This window comes from Kogia breviceps, chromosome X (genome assembly GCF_026419965.1).
Source record: "Kogia breviceps isolate mKogBre1 chromosome X, mKogBre1 haplotype 1, whole genome shotgun sequence".
Classification (NCBI taxonomy): domain Eukaryota; kingdom Metazoa; phylum Chordata; class Mammalia; order Artiodactyla; family Physeteridae; genus Kogia; species Kogia breviceps.
The window spans coordinates 1,874,106-1,894,205 of NC_081330.1; the positions used below are offsets into that span (position 1 = coordinate 1,874,106).

The 20,100-nt window shown below is 50.4% G+C and overlaps 1 protein-coding gene across 6 annotated transcripts; it reads right to left on the reverse strand.

Annotated features, from left to right (window-relative positions):
* Positions 1-208: 208 nt before the first annotated feature.
* Positions 209-19,370, reverse strand: ZNF275 (zinc finger protein 275). Of its 6 annotated transcripts, none has more exons than XM_067023423.1 (5): positions 19,241-19,368; positions 7,808-7,899; positions 7,269-7,375; positions 6,283-6,367; positions 209-5,988 (listed from the first exon to the last, which is right to left on the reverse strand). In XM_067023423.1, the coding sequence occupies exon 5, from the start codon at positions 5,957-5,959 to the stop codon at positions 4,832-4,834; it is 1,128 nt and encodes a 375-aa protein (XP_066879524.1). In that variant the 5' UTR covers positions 5,960-5,988; positions 6,283-6,367; positions 7,269-7,375; positions 7,808-7,899; positions 19,241-19,368; the 3' UTR covers positions 209-4,831. The 6 variants fall into 6 exon arrangements, with proteins under 6 accessions (XP_066879524.1, XP_066879523.1, XP_066879526.1 ...); XM_067023422.1 differs by having other exon boundaries at positions 19,060-19,353; XM_067023425.1 differs by lacking the exon at positions 7,808-7,899 and having other exon boundaries at positions 19,241-19,353.
* Between the last annotated feature and the right edge of the window lie 730 nt (positions 19,371-20,100).

The window sequence follows — 20,100 nt, forward strand, 5'->3', positions numbered from 1 at the left end:
AACTTCCAGGGAAACCAGCCCTCTCTCTCCCAGGGCACCTCCTTTCCCCTCTAGGCATCCAGCAGGCAGTTGTGGCGGGGGCGGTGGGGGGGGGCGTGGGGGGGGCGGGCAAGACAGGGGCGGAACTGCAGAGCTCCAGAGCGTGGAGCAAAGAGGAAAGGAAGAACTGATAAACCAAGCTTTGACGAAATAAGTCAAGGAAGACCAATGCCATTGAACTTATATTTATTGAAATCTACTCGATGCAAGGCACTGTGCTAGATCTGGAAGGGGAATCAGACACGAAGGGTCACCCCTGTCTTCTAAGAGCTCACAGTCTAATGGGTGGGGGAGGGTGGGGAGGGAGAAGCTCTAGTGCAAAGCTGAATATAGTAAGTGCCATAAAACAGACAAGTTAAGGAAACTGGGGAGGAGTGAGAAAATAGTGCCAACAACCAAAATACAAACTGGGGCAGGACATAGCTGTTCTCAGATCTGCAAGTAATGCTGAAGGCCATTTTTGTTTAAAGAGACCATTTCTACTTTTGAAAATAAACACCCAACCGATGCAATGAGAACTACACAACGTAAGTATACTAGTCATACAGAAGTTATCAATTCCCCAACCTGACGGGTTTGCTACAAGTAGCGAGACACTTCCAAAATAAAGAAGAGGGTGGGCGGTGACTTAAACTCATTTCCTGGGGCAAACATGGGGTCAGTACAGGAACAGTGCCCAGACAGAAAAGCATTGGTCAGACTCACTGAGACTAGGAGGCATAGATTTGCACCCACCCTAGCAAACAGAATACAGTACCACATTTAGAACAGGTGTTTACGACAGTCAGGTGGGCCTTGGGCCAGGAACGAGGGCCAGGTAGGACATGAGGAAAGCGAGCCGTGTGATTCTTCTCAAGAAGCAGCCAAATGGGACAATGCAATTGCTCTTGACAGACTGCAAAAAGCGGAGACCCGCTCAAGCCGGCTTAGGTCAAGGGAGTCTATGGCAGGGACACAAGTGGACCAGTGAGGGCAGTTGCCAGAGATCCCAGAAGGTAACCCAGTCAGGCCTCCCTTGCGGTGCTGGGGCTGAGGCTGCCCTGGGGGTGCCCAGCTGGAGCCCATAGATCGGCAAGCCGGTGCTGCCCATGGGGGCAACTCCTCTACATCCCAGGGGGCTCCCTCTGTCTTCCAGCACCGACTAGAAACTTCTCTCTCAGTTTCTTTGTTTGGACTTCACAGTTGGGAGAACCGGAAAGGTCTGGTCCATGTGCTCAGTTCTGGTTGAATTAATGCGGCCTAGATGTGGTGGGGGCCACATGGCGCACAACGGGGCTGGAGCCCCAGGCACGTGGAACGCAACCCCACGCGAGAGAGACAGACGCCCACCGTAACCGGGTGGGGTAAACAGTTACTTTCTTTTGAAAATTGTCAGCAAGCATTCAAAACTTTAATAAAAGCAATGGAGGGTTTCTTTCAGAATATAAGAAAAGGGCCTATTTCGAAGGAGAGCCAGCATTCTATACAACCCACCCGCTCTCCACGTGCCTTGCAAAAGGAATACGTGTGATTAGACGGAAAAATGAAATGAGGTAGATACACAAATGCATAGACAAGCACACACGACAGCAAGTCGGCTCACGTTTTGCATCTGACGTAGCAGTAGACCTAGAGAGTCCAAGGAAATCCACCCCCCAGGGACCAGAGGCAAACGCTTGAACTCGGTGCAACTACAGGACACACGTTAAAGCCACAGAGAGAGCACGGACTTCACCTGCAAACAGAGTGACGGAAAAGACGTGTTCACTCCGGCAGACGGTTTGTTCGAGAGAAAATCATAGAAGCAAGAATGGAGCAGAGGAAAGGAGGGCATGACGGGACGCCAAGATGCCGTGTCCTGGCTGGGGACAAGTGCAGTGGTGGCGGCGACGCTAAGTTCTGAGTTAATACTGCATCTGGATCCTCCAGAAAACCCGGGCAAGACATGGCAAGGTACTGCCAGGTTAAGGTGCCAGACTTGCCCCGCCGTGGACGCCAACATTCCTCACCAAATAACAGTTGCAGCAAATACGTCATAACGGCTTGAAAAGAGAAAACTCATGAGAGAAGGAAGTAGTGATTTCACACACAGATTCACAACTACTGCAAGAACGGAGGCCCCCAGAGCAGAAAGAATCACTGTGCAACAAGTGCTGTCAGCTTCTCTCCAGCCCGGGGGTCAGGATGGAGACGTCACAGAGAGCCACTGGCGTGGCCTGGGGGCCATTCCAGAGTACCTTCTGGCTAAGGTCACAAGGGTCACTGTGGGACCCTGCTTCCCAGCCTCTACCCCAGGCACAGCTGCTGGGAAGCCACACTACAGCCCCCGTGAGGCCAGCTTCTATCTGTGGGCTCTGCGGGCCACTGGAGGAGCCAGGCTCCTGGCCAGCCCGTGCTGCTGAAAGTGACAGGCCAGCCCCAGGATGAGCAACTTCTACTTTTATGCCACGTGGGCCGTCGTCAGAAGGGCATTGTCGCCCTCCAAACCCTTGTTTTACTGCCCCTCCTGGGCAAGGCTGTTACAAGTCACAGCCCAGGCCTGGTGTGGCCATCAGTGGGGCGCGGTTCGTCTCCGAGCCTTTGCTCTGTCGCCCCTCTTGGGTGTGGCTGCAGGAGGTGACGTCAGAACACATGGGTGAGTTTCCGCCTAGTTGCCAAAAGCAGAAGCCACCAAACCGACCTCTTTCCGGTTCCAGACTCGCTCGCTAGGAGGATGCCATCCATGTGATGCTGTCAGTCGGGTGAAGTTTTCTTGTGTTTCATCTGGGATGGATCTGCTGCTCGGGCACTGAATCCACGCTGAGCGTGGCCAAGGCTCCCAGCTGCTGCCGAGACCAAGTTCGGACCACCCCACTGATCTAGGTGAGGCCCAGCCCTGCTGCTGAGGAACAGCCAGAGCGTTCTGGCCAATCCGAGACGGAAACTCCTCTCGAGTGCCTGAGTGGCCAGTTTGGCTAGTCAAGTACCGCCCACAGACATGCAGAGTCTGCATCTTGGATGAGGGGCGAGCCTGTGTCTCCGGCCCACGTCCATCCAGCCTGCCCACCTGGAGCATCCACCTTCCGGTGGGGCAGGGCTTTCAACTTCTCGTTTGGAATTCAAATTCTAGAAGAAAATGTCGTCATCTCTAACTACTGAAGCAACGGAAGTTAAGACTTAACTGACAACAATGAATGTGTGGATACGTAAAAATCAAAAGCTTGCACAACAAAAATGTAGTAAAACTGCTACAAAGAGCAAAGCAATAAAACTGGAAAAGAGATCATCACAATCGATACAGAAAGAACTGCTGTATAAAGTCAATATATCCAAAGGTAACTTGGTAACTGGTCAAAGGAGATGAACGTACTCTGCATGCAAGAAAACGGAAACGGTGTTTTAAGTCGTCACGTGAGAGAAAGAAGATGAGACTAGGAGTCGGGAGGCCTGGGTCCATCCTCAGTTTGGGTGCTAATGAGTCACAGAACAACAGCAATAACCACGGTGATGACGGCAGATGACTTCACTGAGTGCGCGAGCGCCTCCGTGCCAGGCGCGGCGTCGCAGAGTTTGCGATCACCTCAGTGGGTAGTCCTGTGACCATCCTCATTTTACAGAGGTGGAAACGCAGGACTGGAGAAGTACCATCTAGGCCCCACACGAGAGGCTAGCGTTCCCGAAAAGGAGGCGTCACCTTACACTGGAGTCCTCGCGACGTCCCTGTTATTACGGGGATGCTCTCTCAACTACTCGATTTTCAACAAAACAGTGCTGCTTGAGGACAAGACCCGTTGGCCTGAAACAAACCCCAGTCGACGCTAGCTTTGGATGCGCCCGGGAGTCACCAGATTGAATTGGTTTAAGAAAAAAGGACACAAAAGAAATTTAACTCAGATTTAGTACTTCTTCTTAAAGAGTAGGTAGGACCTTACAATGACAAGTCTTCGATGCTTTAAGAGAGCCTTTTAAAGGTCACTTAAGAAAAGGAAAACCTTAAGTGCTTGCATTGTACAGCTACAGAATAAATTTAAAAACGACAACAACCATTCTAATGTTACATGAACCTGTACTTATGGCTTTTGGGAGGCGACTTCTAGTGAGAGCCCTGTGCAGGGACCGTAGCTTGGATGGCTGAAGGCCATTGGATGTGTGCTTTGAAAACGGTGACTCCAAAGGGCCTCTGAGGTTGGTGAGGACGGTGAGGTTAGAAATGCATGTGAGGAATTAGGATAAAATGATCTCGTGGAGCGGAGCTGGGGAAAAAAGGAATCTGTTCTAAATTAATATATTATTCTATATAATATGTGATTTATAATATGTATGTCGAACTAAATTAATAAATTAAATATTATAAGACACTGGACTGTTCCATTTACAACCCTAAAAATTGATAAATTCAAGTAGGCCAAAAAAGTTTGGGGCTATCGATGTTCTGTTGGGGAAAGTCGGGGTCACATTCTATGGACACCGTCACTGAACAGCCCTGGGTCTCGGTTTCCCTGAAGGGGGAGCTCGCAGGAGAGGACCGAGCATCCCGAGCTCCACCCCCTCGTGCGGGTTTCTCTTCTCCCGCGCTCGCTCTCCAGTTCGGGGCCTGTGCACTTAAAATACCTCGACGGCACTCGGTTCCAGATGAACGAGCCAACGCTCCATCAGAATGGTAGCAGCTGCTCCCGAGAGGCAAGACGGGAAACACAAACACTTAGAAATTGCTGGTGGCGGTATAAATTGGTCTCAACCTTTCTGAAGAGAAAATATATCAGCGCTACAAAACTGTTCGTCTCCTTTGACTCTGCCCTCCCCCTCTGGGGCCCCACGGGGCCGCGGGCCTTCCCTACTCGCGGTGGGTCGGTTGATGCTTCTGCAGCGCCGAGCGCCTCTTGAACACGCGGCCGCACTCGCTGCACTCGCAGCGTCTTGCTCCGCTGTGGGTCCTCCGGTGGCGGCTCAGGCCGGAGCTCCGGCGGAAGGCCTTCCCGCAGCGGTCGCACGCGTAGGGCTTCAGTCCGCTGTGGATGCGCCGGTGTTTGATCAGGTCGGAGGGCCCCCGGAAGGCCTTGCCGCAGTCGCCACACGCGTAGGGCCGCTCCCCGGTGTGGATGCGCTGGTGCTCCAGGAGGCTGGAGCTCTGCCGGAAGGCCTTCCCGCACTGGCTGCACTCGTACGGCTTCTCGCCCGTGTGGATGCGCCGATGCTTGGTGAGCTCTGAGCTCCTCCGGAAGAGCTTGCCGCAGTGCGGGCAGCCGTAGGGCTTGGCCCCGCTGTGGATGCGCTGGTGCTCGGCCAGGCCGTTGACCCCTCGGAAGGACTTGCCGCAGTCGTCGCAGTCGAAGGGCAGGTGGCCGCTGTGCATCCGCTGGTGCTTGAGAAATTCCTGGCGATCCAGGAAATCCCGGCTACACGTCTTGCAGGCAAAGGGCTTCTCCGAAGTGTGCAGCTTCTGATGGCGAAAGAGGTGGGTGTTGACTTTGAAGGAGCGCCCGCATTCCTCGCAGGCGAAGGGCTTCTCCCGGCTGTGGACGCGCAGATGCTGACTGAGGCCTGCGTTCTTCTTGAACCTCTTCCCGCACTCTTCACACTCGAAGGGCTTCGCCTCCCTCTCCGTTTGCTCCGTCTTCTCCACGGCCTCGTCAAGGGCCCGGCTGGGGCCCGGCCGGGGCTCTGCCGCCACATGGCTCTTCCGGTGCTCGTTGAACTCGGACAGCCCCCGAAAGACCTGCCCGCAATCGCCGCACTCCCAGCCCTTTGCCTCACTGTGAATTCGCTGGTGCTGCACGAGGAGGACCTTAAGCCGAAAGGCACCCCCACACTCTTTACACGCAAAATGATGCTCTACGGGTAGATTCTGGGGGCTCCCTCCCCGCCCCTCGGAGTCCCCGTTCTGTTTGACCTCAGGGCCGTGCTCTCTGGCCGTCGGGGAGCTCGTGGACGCCATCTCCTGCGACTGGGCGTCTTCACCCATCCCCGGCGGTTGGGTCACCCAGATGCTTTCTGAAATGAAAACCACAAGACACTGCACTCTGCCGAGGAGGAAGGAAGGAGCTTACTCTCCTCTGTCGACAATCACTTTCCTCCTCAGACGGCTGCCCAGCCTCGGGCCCGGAGGCCCCCGGGGCAGGATGGCGGTTCCCCACCCCGCTGGAAACAAGCGCGGGAGATGGAGGGGGCGTAAGGGCCCGATTGCTGGATGCTCCCTGTCGAGGTGATTGAGGGGCAGGCACACCACTCCCACCCCAAAGGCTCACCTGCGCCCCCCCAACGCTGCCCTGCCATTTCTTCACTCACCTGAATGCTCAGCTCAGTCCGCGTGAGGGGATGGGTCGCACTTGCACCAGGTGAGAGACCGAGTCAGGATTCAAAACAGGAACTCCTGCTTGCGGAAAAGGAAACGAGCTATGGCAGCGTCCAGAGATGACACGGGGCTGGGGCAGGAATGGGTCGGGGCTTTTGAAGGGGAAAGCCTTTCAGTCCCCAAAGAGCGGGTTGGCTGTTCGCTTAGGCAAGTCACGCCTCCATTTACAATAAAATGCCTTTCCCGACAGTCGCCTCCTTCCAGCGGCTGCGGACGAAGCAAGCTGCGGGCCCATCTGGCTGCGGTGCCTGTGTGCCTTCCTGAGGAGCTGATCCTCCCTTTCCCCCATCCGCCCTCCTCAAGGTCTGCACGTTGAACTTGGGGTTCTTCCATAACTGGCCAAGCTGACCCCTGGCAGTCTCTCCTCCGAAGAAGCCTCCCCACCTCACCACGTGCAGCCCCTGGTGGTGCAAAGGAGCTTTGCTACGTCAACCTCTCTCAACAGTAAACTACGGTAAAGTTGCCATGAAATTTATATAATTTGTGGGTTAAGAGAGTATTTAATTAGGTGCCATAGGGAGGGTGGGAGGGAGGGAGACGCAAGAGGGAAGAGATATGGGGATATATGTATGTATACGTATAAGTGATTCACTTTGTTATAAAGCAGAAGCTAACACACCGTTATAAAGCAATTACACTCCAATAAAGATGTTTAAAAAAGTAGTTAATTATAGTGGCTAGTTTCTTCTAATTTCTTGCCCAATGAAAGACTGAGGGGGCTTCTTTCCATGCCATTAGGAGTTGGGAGGGACACCTGCTACTTTGAGATGTCGGGGGTAGCAGACCCTCTGTATTTCCTCACAGCCCCTGGAAGGTGAGCTTGTGTAACGCTATGCCAGGTGCCCCTTATCCTACTCCCAGCTTCGTAGGACCACGAAGCTGGTGGCAAAGCTTGTGGAAGGGCTGGGGGCGTCCTTACCCACAGAGGTCACATTCCTTCAATATGCCGGTGTCCTCTGCTCAGGATCCAGCCTCAGCCACGCCCTTTGAGGGGTACTGTGCCACGTCACCAAATGTCACCGGACCCTGCAAGAATTCCCAGGGATAATCTGTCCTTCCATCCACTCCAGAATGAGGCAAGGGCGGTGCCACTAACCCCAGGGATGAGAGGTGAGAGTCTGAAGTGAGCGTGCATTGCGAACATGGAAATACAACTACAAGCCTCAAGAAGTGCTAGAAAGAGAACCTGACCACGTGCCAAGAGACCTGGGCCGTGGCCCTGGCTCCCACTGTCCTCCCAAGGAGCTTCAGTTCAATCACTTTCTTGGACTGAAACGCAGCTCCCCCATCAGTGCGACGGGAATTACAAGTCCAGCAGGCAACCATTCCTTGGCAGACTCCGGCGAGAGAAGCAGAGCGAGGGAGGGAAGGCAGCAGCTGGGGTGCAGGCAGAGTCCAAGGCCAGGGTCAGGGAGCAGTGACAGGTTCCCAAGCCAGACTGAAGGAAGCACAGCTCACCTGGGCCTCCAGCACCCCAAGGGGGCCTGCCGGGACTTGGTTTCCCAGGAATCCATCTTGGGGAGGGGCAAGACCCTGTGGGGCGGGCAGAGCTAAAGAAAGTGGAAAGAGCCGTGAGTGACAGCAGCCCTGCCTCTGGGTCCCGTGGGGTGAGACTGGCGATTTCCTTTTCCCCTGTTTTAAATCTTCCCGAGTCTTCTCTCGCACAGAGGGCTGAATGACAAGCCAGAGCACGGATATGCCTAGCAAAATGTACCCCAAACAGTGGGGGAAGTGGGCTGGCAGAGAATCGATACAGGCAGGCCAGGGGGAACCCAGACAAGACAAATGAATGTTAGCCCAGGCACAGGCAGGAGAAGACAAACTCAGAGCAAGAGCCAGGGGCAGGGAGACTGGCTCTCAGAGACCGGTCGGCCACAGGCCTCCGAGCAGTAGGCCTTGTCGAGTTCAATGCTACCACTGCACAGGAAGGAAGCATCCCCAAAAGAACATCAGAAGAAATAACTAGGGAGTGAGAGATCCTTCTCAACTTTGTAGGGGCAACAGAAAACCAGACTGGGCTACCGGAGGGAAGAGACATAACAGAGCAGGAGCCAGGGCTTCCTGACGAGCAGTAAGGCCCTCTAAAGGCCACACTCCACCCCACTGAAACAATTCACCAGGTGACAGCTTGCAGACAAGAATGTTTCTGCGACATATATGACAAAATGAAAAGTTGCACAAAATACCTAGAAAAAGACACCTCCGAACAAAAGAAAACCATCTTCAAAGACTAAGTTGCCAAATAAAGGATCTGAACCACATGTGTAAGTTGCCTTTGTCCTTCCGATCCCACCACAGGTGTGCATGCATCACAGGCCTCCCACTTCAGAGAGTTCACAGAAACAGGAACACAGTTTCTATTCTGATGGCAGGTCAATTCGGTTCACACTTATATGGAAAGGAAGCATTTTTACACTAGCTCAAGGAGTACAGAACCCAGATACTCCAGAAATACTTTTACGTAAAATTAGATGTTACATTAGAAGGGTTAGACAGAGACTTCCACTTCTGGCCATGATGGAGTAACGAGGAACAGATTTAATATGGTGCCATAAATGAGTAGAAAACTGGACAAAATAGATGTGAAACAACAGTGTTTAGATATCGGACAGCAGGCAGCACGGGATCATGATCCTTGAGAGAAGAGAAACAAATGAGGTGAGCTTTATCAGTGTCCCAGATCTCTTCCTGGAGGCAATTTCCAGATTGAGAGTATGGGGAAGGGGGACCCAAACAGAGCTTGGTGGCTTTATTATCAACACAGACCAGCGTTCAGGGAAGCGGAGGCAGAGCAGAGTTCCAGAAAGGAGGGAGCTATACAGAAAAAAAGAGCTCCAAAAAATCTGTACAAGGCTCCCCTTTAGTCTTTCTTAACTACTAAGCCATGCATGCATAGAGTGAAACTCCCAAAAGACCAGGAAAAGAATGACCAGGAAGCTGTAAGTTGAACAATTCCTAGGACACACAAAGGTAGGGAGACGTTCGGGGTCTAACCGACCAGAGCAGGGAGTCCTCAGTGATCACGTGGGATATTCAGTAGAGAATCAGAGGGGCCATACCTTAGTAGTAGGACTGATCTATCCCTGGAGCCACAGCTACCCTGGATCTGCTCTAGACAAACTTGAAATTAGGCCTTGAAGGGATGAAACTATTCCACAAATAACTACCTCCCAAAACAAAGTCCAACAATTTTCACAGTGACACAACAAAATCCAGACACTCAACAACATAATCTCTACAATGTTCAACATCCAATAAAAAATTAAGTAAATGCCAAGAAGCAGGAAAATGTGACTCATGGAAAGGAAAATAATGTCAATAGAAACACTCAGAAATGATCACTGACAGAACTCACAGACAAGGATAACAGCTAGTTTAACAACGTATAACTATTTAAAGAAAAACAGGAACATAATGAAAGAAATGGATGATATAAACAAGAACCAAATGGGACTTATTGAGGTGAAAACTGTAATATTTAAAATGAAAATTTCATTGGTTGTGATTAACAGCAGATTAGACACAGCCCTTTCCCCCCACAAAAATTAGAAAATTTGAAGACATAGCAATAGAAATTATCCCAAATTTAGATCAGAAAGAAAAACATGTTTAAAAAACAGAGTCTCAGTGACTTGAGGATAACAGAAAGTGGTCTAACACATATGTAACTGGAATCTGAGAAGATGAGGAAAAGGAGGAGGGGGATAAAAGTATAGTTGAAGAAATAATGGTTAAAATGTATTATTTTCTATATTTGATGAAACCTAGATCCAAGAAGCCCAATTACCCCCTAGCAAGTCTAAACAAACAAACAAAAAACAAAACAAAACAAAAAACCCAACAACCCCACACATGTACACTAAGACACATCATAATCCTATTGCTGAAAACTAGTGATAAAGAGAAAATGTTAAAGCAGCCAGAGGAAAAAAAAGATGTTGTATACAGAGGAGCAAAGATAAGAATAGCTGCTAACTTCTTATCAGAAAATGTGCAAGCCAGAAAACAACTGAATGACATTTTTAAAGTGCTAACGGGGGCTTCCCTGGTGGCGCAGTGGTTGAGAATCCGCCTGCTGATGCAGGGGACACGGGTCCGTGCCCCGGTCCGGGAAGATCCCACGTGCCGCGGAGCGGCTGGGCCCGTGAGCCGTGGCCGCTGAGCCTGCGCGTCCGGAGCCTGTGCTCCGCAACGGGAGAGGCCACGACGGTGAGAGGCCCGCGTACCACAAAAACAAACAAACAAACAATAAAGTGCTAAAGGAAAAAAAAAAAACATGTCAACCGAGACTTCTATATTCAGGGAAAGTATCCTTCAAAAATAAAGGCAAAATAAAAACTTTTTTAGACAGAGAAAAGCTGAAAGAATCTGTCACCAGCAGACCTGTACTACAAGATATATTAAAGAAAGTTCTTCAGCTGAAGGGAAATGATACCAGATGGAAACTTGGATCACAAAGAAATGAAGAACATCAGGAATGTAAATATGTGCAGAAATATAAACACTTTTACCTCTCATTTTAAAATCTTTAAGAGATGGGCTTCCCTGGTGGCGCAGCGGTTGAGGGTCTGCCTGCCGATGCAGGGGACACGGGTTCGTGCCCCGGTCCGGGAGGATCCCACGTGCCGCGGAGCGGCTGGGCCCGTGAGCTATGGCCGCTGAGCCTGCTCGACCAGAGCCTGTGCTCCGCAATGGGAGAGGCCACAACAGTGAGAGGCCTGCCTAGCACCAAAAAAAAAAAAAAAAAAAAAAAAAAAATCTTTAAGAGATGACTGAACATTTAAAGCAAAAATAATAAGGTAGTGCAGGGTTTATAACATATGTAGAAATAAAATGTACGACTGTGTGCTTTACAAAGCCCTCCAAGACTCTGATGCATGGAGATAGTAGTGGAGATAAAATACAGCTCTAAAAAATAATCCAAAAGAAGAAAGGTTAAAAAAAAAAAAAAAAAAAAAAGGAAAAAGAACATATGGGGCAAATGGAAATAAATAGCAAGAGGCAAATTTAAACACAACCATATGGATAGTTAAATTAAATATAAACGGACTAAACACACCAGTTAATAGGCAGAGATCATCAGATTGTACTTTAAAAAAAAATGAGACTCAACTATATGCTGTCAAGAAGAAACTTTAAATATAAAGAGTTTATATGTAAAGACAGAGATAGGTTAAAAGTAAAAGAATAGAAAACAATATACTATAACCAACAGGAAGAGTCTCAATAATCCCAACATCAAAAAACATGAGGGAGACCTTTCTGAAGAATCCTACAACTCACAGCAGGAAGAAAACTGGAGAGCTTAAGTATAAAATCAATTGGTGGTAAGAGACAAGAAAAGAAACAGAAAAAATTTTAAAAGTAAATGAAAATGAAAAAAAAAAATCAACAGGTGGCCAATGTAGAATGACACACAGCAGATTACAAAAACTTGAATCCTCCTTCAAAGAAGATTATAGACAGACAGTAACTGTTTATTAAAAAATCCAGAGAGTGTACGGGAAGGGGAGAGAATGGTATATATTTGTGTTTTAGGGGACAAAAGGAATAAACTGAGAGTGACTCTCAGTGAATGAGCACATCGGGACTGCAACGTGCACCACCCTGGGGTGGAGTCCAGGTCTAGAAAGGTCTTCCGCTCTCTGTTTCTGTAATGAATTTTTCGTAACCAAACTGCATTTCTTTGCTAATCAGAAAGGAACAACAATTTTAAAAGATTTCAGTTGACTTTGGATAAGAAAGATGCTCAGCACGCGAGAGGACGGGGCTAATGTCAAGGAGACAACAGGGCACTGCCCCTGAAGCTGGGCAACATCCCGAGGTGTCCACACAGGCAAGGCAGGCACAGCGGAGCAGGGCTGGCACGGATATGTGGGCAGTCCTAGAAAGCTCAGAGGCAGGTCCATGGGGCTGTCACCTCCTGGGATCACCCCCCAAGCTATCAGAACCATGACAGGTGTGAGGAGAAGGCCTCCTGTGGCCCCAGTGTCCACGGAAACTCAATTTCCAACTTTAAGCAGCTGCCAGCACAGGCGCTCCCCAGGTGCCCAGCAGCCAAGCCCTCTGCATCCCACTGTCACCTGGGCAGGGCACCCTCGGAGCAGTTGGATTCTTCCTGCTGTACATTTGATGTCTGGTTTGACTTTGGCTTCCAATACAAAATGAACTGGTCATAGATTACTTATACAATTCATTCTAAAAAATTCACTTCCAATTGACATTGAGGTTTTGTTGCCAAGTGGAATGGAGAGGAGAACATCTCACCTTCACCTCCTGAGGAAGACAGTCTGTTACAAGCCTCCTCTCACCACCCTCAGGCCAGAGACCTAAGGCCTTAACCCCCTCCAAGGCCCTGGCTGAGCCCACCAGACCCATATCCTGCACCCCATGTCTCAGCCATTCCGTGCAGACCCTCGGCCTTCATCCTGTCATAAACACGCCAAGGCAATACCCCCGAGGGCCTCTGAACCTGCCTCAGGTGGCTCCTTTGAAGAATTCGGGCCTCACTCAAGTGTCACCTCCTCCAAATGACTTCACTCTCCAGCCCCATCACCGTTACTTATAACACTTTTCACTACCTAAAACGTATCCTCCGAAATTGCTTGTTTTTACCTGATTGTCCCTGGGGGAAATGTCACCTCTGACAGGACAGGGACCTTCTCTTTCTTGGTCACCCCCGAATCCCCAGCATCTGCAGCAGCTCCTAAACCTCAGTGGGCATGTGAGAAACTGGGGGGGAGGGGTGCGTTAAATGCCTCAAACTTCCATTAACAGAGCACCTACTATGCGTCCGGCACTATGCTTCTCCCTTCACATAATGTAACTACCGCCACCTATAGTCACCCCCGCCTCCATTTTACAGAGAAGGAAGACACAGGTCTGAGGGGTGAGCTAACGTGCCTAAGGTCTAGCTCCCAAGATCTGAGACATTTCAAACCACACCAGAAAAGAGAGAAGTAATATGCCACCAGGTAATATCTAACGCCAGGCCTTATCCAAAGGCCAGGCAGCCATTGAGTGTCCTTGAAGCCTAATGGTGCGTATGGGTTTAGGGGACTGGCTTTAAATCCTCCCATGAACACGCCATCACAGACCCTCCCTGCGCAATAGATAACACACGTCATTCTCCCTCTCACTCACAGTTTTTCCAAGCCACCCATGTTTAATTGAGCAGGTCCTCCTAAAGTGTTCCCATTTAATTGAGCGGATGCCACCAAAGTGTTTTCACTTAATTGGCATGATTAACTGTTGAAGTCCTGGAGCCACAACCCCCAAGTGAATTGTTAATCATCCTTTAATGCCTGTGTAGCAACAGGCCTGGCCCTTCCTGTACCAGGCTCGCCCAGGGGACTTAACCCCAGTGCACTTCAGATCACTGCCCACACCGACAGAACCCATGGACACACAGACACCATATCAAAGGTGCTCATAAAAATGGGAGGGAAAAAGCGAGCCCTGCTTTCACAAAAGGAAGCTAAACTCTGCACACTGAGCGAGGTACATCGGGTAAAAGCTTTATGAGACGCAAAGGAGGATCAGTAAAAAAGATACTACACATTAATCCCACTCTGCAGTTAAAAATAAAATCATCACCAATCCTGAAAACAATCTGATAATGCAGAAACCGGATTGCCCAGCTGCTCCACTTTAAAATAGTGGAACTATCTGGAAAAGAAACTGCACTCTGTGACAAAAGTGACACATACAGGTGTCTACTGCCTTCCAAAAGTGGACCTTGGGAGATCAAGGTCAAAGCAGTTCCAGGCACAGTATGAAAACCATTGTAGTGCACCCGATGGATACAGAGGGTGATCCTATCTTGAATGTGACACTTTCACTCACCATGGAAAAGCATATGCCCCGAATCTTGTAAGTGCACTTCTTCACCCAACTGGGAAAAGGAAGTTGGTAGAGAGACTATGGGAAAACAAATCTCTGCCTCTTAATATAAATATCATCTTCCTTCTTTAAGTGGGATCTGAAGTATATAGTCTAACGACTATATGCTCCCAGAGAGTGAAGGCCCTATCAAGGTTGACTGCGGATTCCACTGTGGACCTAGCCAAGTGCCACAGACACTGCAGCTGCTTCACAGACACATTTCTGAAAAATCATGCTTCCTAAAACATGAGAGTTCACGTGAGTGAACAAATGTTCCTGAAATGTGCTTTAGATGACAATGTAAATTTTTTTAACATCTTTATTGGAGTATAATTGCTTTACAATGGTGTGTTAGTTGCTGCTGTATAGCAAAGTGAATCAGCTATATCTAAATATTTACCCCCATATCCCCTCCCTCTTGTGTCTCCCTCCCTCCCACCCTCCCTATCCCACCCCTCTAGGTGGTCACAAAGCACCGAGCTGATCTCCCTGTGCTATGTGGCTGCTTCCCACTAGCTATCTGTTTTACATTTGGTAGTGTATATATGTCCATGCCACTCTCTCGCTTCATCACAGCTTACCCTTCCCCCTCCCCGTATCCTCAAGTCCATGCTCTAGTAGGTCTGTGTCTTTATTCCCGTCTTACCCCTAGGTTCTTCATGACATGTTTTTTCTTAGATTCCATATATATGGGTTAGCATATGGTATTTGTTTTTCTCCTTCTGACTTACTTCACTCTGTATGACAGTCTCTAGGTCCATCCAACTCACTACAAATAACTCAGTTTCGTTTCTTTTAATGGCTGAGTAATATTCCAGTGTATATATGTGCCACATCTTCTTTATCCATTCATCTGTCGATGGACACTTAGGTGGCTTCCATGTCCTGGCTATTGTAAATAGAGCTGCAGTGAACATTGTGGTACATGACTCTTTGAATTATGGTTTTCTCAGGGTATATGCCCAGTAGTGGGATTGCTGGGTCGTATGGTAGTTCTATTTGTAGTTTTTTAAGGAACTTCCATACTATTATCCATTGTGGCTGTATCAATTTACATTCCCACCAGCAGTGCAAGAGGGTTCCCTTTTCTCCACATCCTCTCCAGCATTTATTGTTTGTAGATTTTTTTGATGATGGCCATTCTGACCGGTGTGAGATGGTATCTCAGTGTAGTTTTGATTTGCATTTCTCTAATGATTACTGATGCTGAGCATTCTTTCATGTGTTTGTTGGCAGGAATGTACAGTGGAGAAAGGACAGCCTCTTCATAAGTGGTGCTGGGAAAACTGGACAGTTACATGTAAAAGAATGAGATTAGAACACTCCCTAACACCATACACAAAAATAAACTCAAAATGGGTTAAAGACCTAAAGGTAAGGCCAGACACTATCAAACTCTTATTAGAGGAAAACATAGGCAGAACACTCTAGGACATAAATCACAGCAAGATCCTTTCTGACCCACCTCCTAGAGAAATGGAAATAAAAACAAAAATAAGCAAATGGGACCTAATGAAACTTAAAAGCTTTTGCACAGCAAAGGAAACCATAAACAAGACGAAAAGACAACCCTCAGAATGCGAGAAAATATTTGCAAATGAAGCAACTGACAAAGGATTCATCTCCAAAATTTACAAGCAGCTCATGCAGCTCAATAACAAAAAAACAAACAACCCAATCCAAAAACGGGCAGAAGACCTAAATAGACATTTCTCCAAAGAAGATATACAGATTGCCGGCAATGTAAATTTTAACCAATTTATTTAAATCCAATTTTCTGTATTGAATCAGAAACACTGAGAACCAAAACAATCATTTCACTTTGATTTGAAAGAACAGAAGTTAACAGTTGAACCCAATGGAGACAAAAGCCAACATTTGTCACAAAAAATAGTGAATAATTAGGTGTATTCTGGTCACCTTTGAGCTCGGGACCCCTCCTTAGGATGTCTGGCTAGTAGGAAAGTTCACTTCTGAGCCTAAAAGATCAGTGTTAGACTAATTCCATGGCACAAATAGGCAAGCAACATCCTCAGCAGGTGCCATCCTTCCCTGGGCAGTGGGGGCAAGGGAGAGGGAGCAAGGCCATCCCAACTAGATCAATCTGGCAGCTTCCAGAAACTTCAAAGGGGTGCCAGAAACACCTGGACTCCCTGGAGCATCTAGATAAGGACCTGAAACAGAATGTCCTCAGGCCCCAGAAGACAACAGGTGGCTCATGGTGTTCATTTCAGTTCTGGGCCAGAGCAAAAATGCCCTGGAGGGAATCTTTATAGGTCACACGAGAGACTGCACTTCTCTCGATCGTCTAGTTCAGATGGGTGCCTCCAGCTCCCTCTCCCAGCCCCAGCCCTAGCACTAAATCATCCCACTAAACTTACCTAGATTTCCAATTCCCCTTACTGGATATCTGTTCTCCCTTGAGTTGTGTTGTTTAGATCAAGAGAACTATCTCTGGGCAAAGATGGTTCAACGACACTGGCATATATAAAAATGTAAGTGCTTCCAGAATCAAAAACAATACTTCTCACCATCTTGCATCCCCATGGGGTCTTCTAACAGCATGTCCAGCTTTAAGGCCAGCAGACATGGTCTATACACATCCAGACTTGCCCCAAAGCGAGATGCAGGGATGGCAGCGTGTCTCAGAACAATTCTGAGCGATTAGTCAGGCAGGTAAGATCCTACCTGTTGGAATGAAATAATTTGGGGTGGGGGACAGAAGCAGACTTGGGTGTTCCTTCCGGGAACACGTCTTTTTGGGTCATGAGTGCTCAACCAAAGGACATGCTGTGAGGCTGAACACACTGCCGAGACCCCCGTCCACCTGAGTCAGGCAAGGCTGGGATACTGAGCCGAGCCCCTGGGCTGGAGCCGGGCTGAGCCTTCACCAGCTCTCAAGCCGTCAGGATGTGGCTGCAAAGGCCCCATCTGCGCCCACCCTGTACTGTGCAAATGCACTGCTACTAGAAGTGAATCCTAAAGGGCCAAAAGAGAGGCTGTTTCACCAGGAAAGTCTGTTTCTCTTGGGATGTTTGTGTCTGTGTGTGCCTTTTTCTGTGTGCGTGGGTGCGAGGCATCTGTCTCCGTCTTCCCCGTTTTCCTCTCTCACTCTGCCTGGGCACCTGTCTCTCTCTGTTTAGGTTTCCATTTTCTTTGCCTTCTATAAAAAGCCAGAAGGTAGACCAGAAGGGGATTTTGTAGTGTTTGTTGTACTTAATTGAGGGAAGGTTTACGTTCCCATTTCCCCAACAAGACGCATGCTATCTTACTGAAAATCAAAATAAATTTTAAGTATAGCTTCGTTTAAGTCACACTGCCCAGGATATGAACGGTTCTAAATGGGGGTGGGGGAATGCTGTGCAAATCCCAAGGGGGCCTGGGCAGTTGGGGAGCCCAGGCAGGCTAGGGCCAGGGTTGGCTGGGTGGGTTAGAACCCTGGCCTGGGGTTTGCTAAGAACTCAAGGGACAGAGTAGCTGGTGTAGGTGGGGATGAGAAATGTGCATTTTCAACCAGCACTCGGGAAATTGGGATGCTGATCCGTGCCTGGCTAGCACTGGGCCCGTCTAGAATCTGGAGGCTTCCTCACCTCCAGGGCTCATCAGACAGGACTCTGGCCCATGAGCCTCCTGAATGGGATCCAACTCTCTGTGCTGACTGTCAGATTTCTGGGAAGAGAATTCACACTTTCTAGTGATCTTCTAAGGGGTCTTCTCACCCAAAGAAGGCTGAAAATCACTGTTCGATAGGATTCTAAATGTAGATCCTAAGACATTTGGGGGGGATGGATTGGACTGTGTCAGGCACTGTGCAAGCTGCTTCTACTTAAAGGCCCAGGGCAGGAGGGAGGATGGGGGATGGGGTGAGGCAGCATTAGTACCCAGAGGGGGTGCTGTTCTAGCGATCCCATCTGAAATCGCTGGTAAAAGAAAAATGTCGGGTCTGAGGTTGAAGAGGAAATATTTCACGGACCAAGGAGACTGGAGGGGGCTGGTGGCCCCCAGCTGGGCCAACGTTGGCTGGAGGGTGTCAGTTGGAACAGGGTGGGACCTCCGGGAAGAGGGCCAGGATTCTGGGGTGGGGGGGTGGTGTTTGAAAGGGACCATGGGCTTCGGGCAGCAGGCGACTGTGTGTGGGGGAGGATGGAAAAAGACATGTAATTAATCACCCAAATATAGACTAGAGGAGGCAGCAAAGGAGTTTAAGGGGGGGGCATTGGAGCGGGTGATGGTGACCCCAGAAGGGTGACAGAAAAAGCACTGTTCGATCCAGGGCCTTGAGCTCGTTTTCACCCAGCAAGGGCTGCCCCTCCCCCTCCCTCATAGCATTTGGGCTCCAGGCTGCCCCCCCATCCTCCCCGACAAGGTGACGCTCGACCCCCCACCCAAAAGGAAAGGAGAGAACTCCGCCAGCAGGAAGTCCCCAGTACCGTCCCCAGTACACCTACCCCGCGTCTCTGATTGCTGTTCAGCCCCTCCCCCAGACTGGGGAAAAGCCCTTTAACATCCCCCCAACGCCCCCTCCCACTTGGCCTACTCTGCGCTTGGGGTGGGGGGGTCCCCTCTTCCCATAGCGACCGGTTCCCATCCCCTAGCGTCACCCCAAAAGCAGCGTAGGCCTCAGCACGTCCAGCGATTCCCGCCCCTAACCATCGGCCCCTGTCCGCCGCGGGAAGGCCTTCGGCCTCTTCGCACCCGCCATCCTGGACTCATCTCCCGCTCCACCTGGCTCCAGGGCCGAGCAGCTTCCCGCGGGAACAGAGACGCCCCCCAACAAAGCTTGGCCGCCCCCTGCCCCCCCACCGCACACTTTCTGGAACACTCACCCCAGTCCTGCACACTCTCCTGGGCCGTCCTCTGCACATCCTCCCGAGGCCCAAACGATAACCCGGGACCCGCACATTCATCCGCGACTCCCAGCACATCCTCTGGCGGCCCGCGCGCTCATCCCGGCCCGGCACACCCTCCCGGGCTCCGCGCACATCCTCTTGTGGCCCGCACGCTCACCTCGGCCCGGCGGCGGCCAACGCGGGGTCCTCGGCGGGGCGGCGCTGGCGCGGCCCAGGCCCGGCGTGGCAGGAAGCGCCACGGAGCCACCAGCACCTGGCTAAGCCCAGCAGCCCCACGGCGCGTTTCCGGAGCCGCGGGGGCCGCCGTGGGGAGTGGGAGAGCGAGGCCCCGCCCCGCCTCCGGCCCCGCCCGGCCCGCCGGTCTCGATTGGTCCGGAGAGGGGGCGGGGCTGGAAGGGCGTGGCCTGGGCCGGGGTGGGTGGGTCAGGCCGGACCCCAGGGGAGCTGCGCGGTGGGACCAGGTGCTCGGGTGGAGGAGGGAGGAGTAGAATAAATGTACTAATGAATGAATGAATGAACTAGTGAATAAACCAACAAGCCCACGAAGGAGGGAATGAAGGAATGGAGAGGACCCCTCCCCCTTGGGCACCTTTAGTACGGGAATACGGGTGAGGGGATGAGAACGGAGGGCGACGCAGAGCAAAGCCAGCCCCCACTGGAGGGGTCAAAGCGCCTCGCTCAGTCACGGAAGGTGTGAGCTCTCGCCGTGCCAGGCACTGAGAATATAGCTGTGAGCAAAACCAGGCTGCATCCCTGCCCTCAGGGGGCGCGCATTTGGCGTCCAAGAGCTCCTGTGAGTGTGTGTGTGTGTGTGTGTGTGTGTGTGTGCGCGCGCGCGCCCGCGTGCTCGGGTAAAGGTGGAGGGGAAAGTCACTTGAGTTAATTTCAAAATGGCAGGTCATACTAAGAAGAGAAAAGAACAGGATTCTTGGATCGGGGGTGCTGCAAGTAGTGACAGCCACTTCCAGAGGAGTTTCTGCCAGCCAACGAAGATCTAGGAAGCTGCTGCACCCTGCA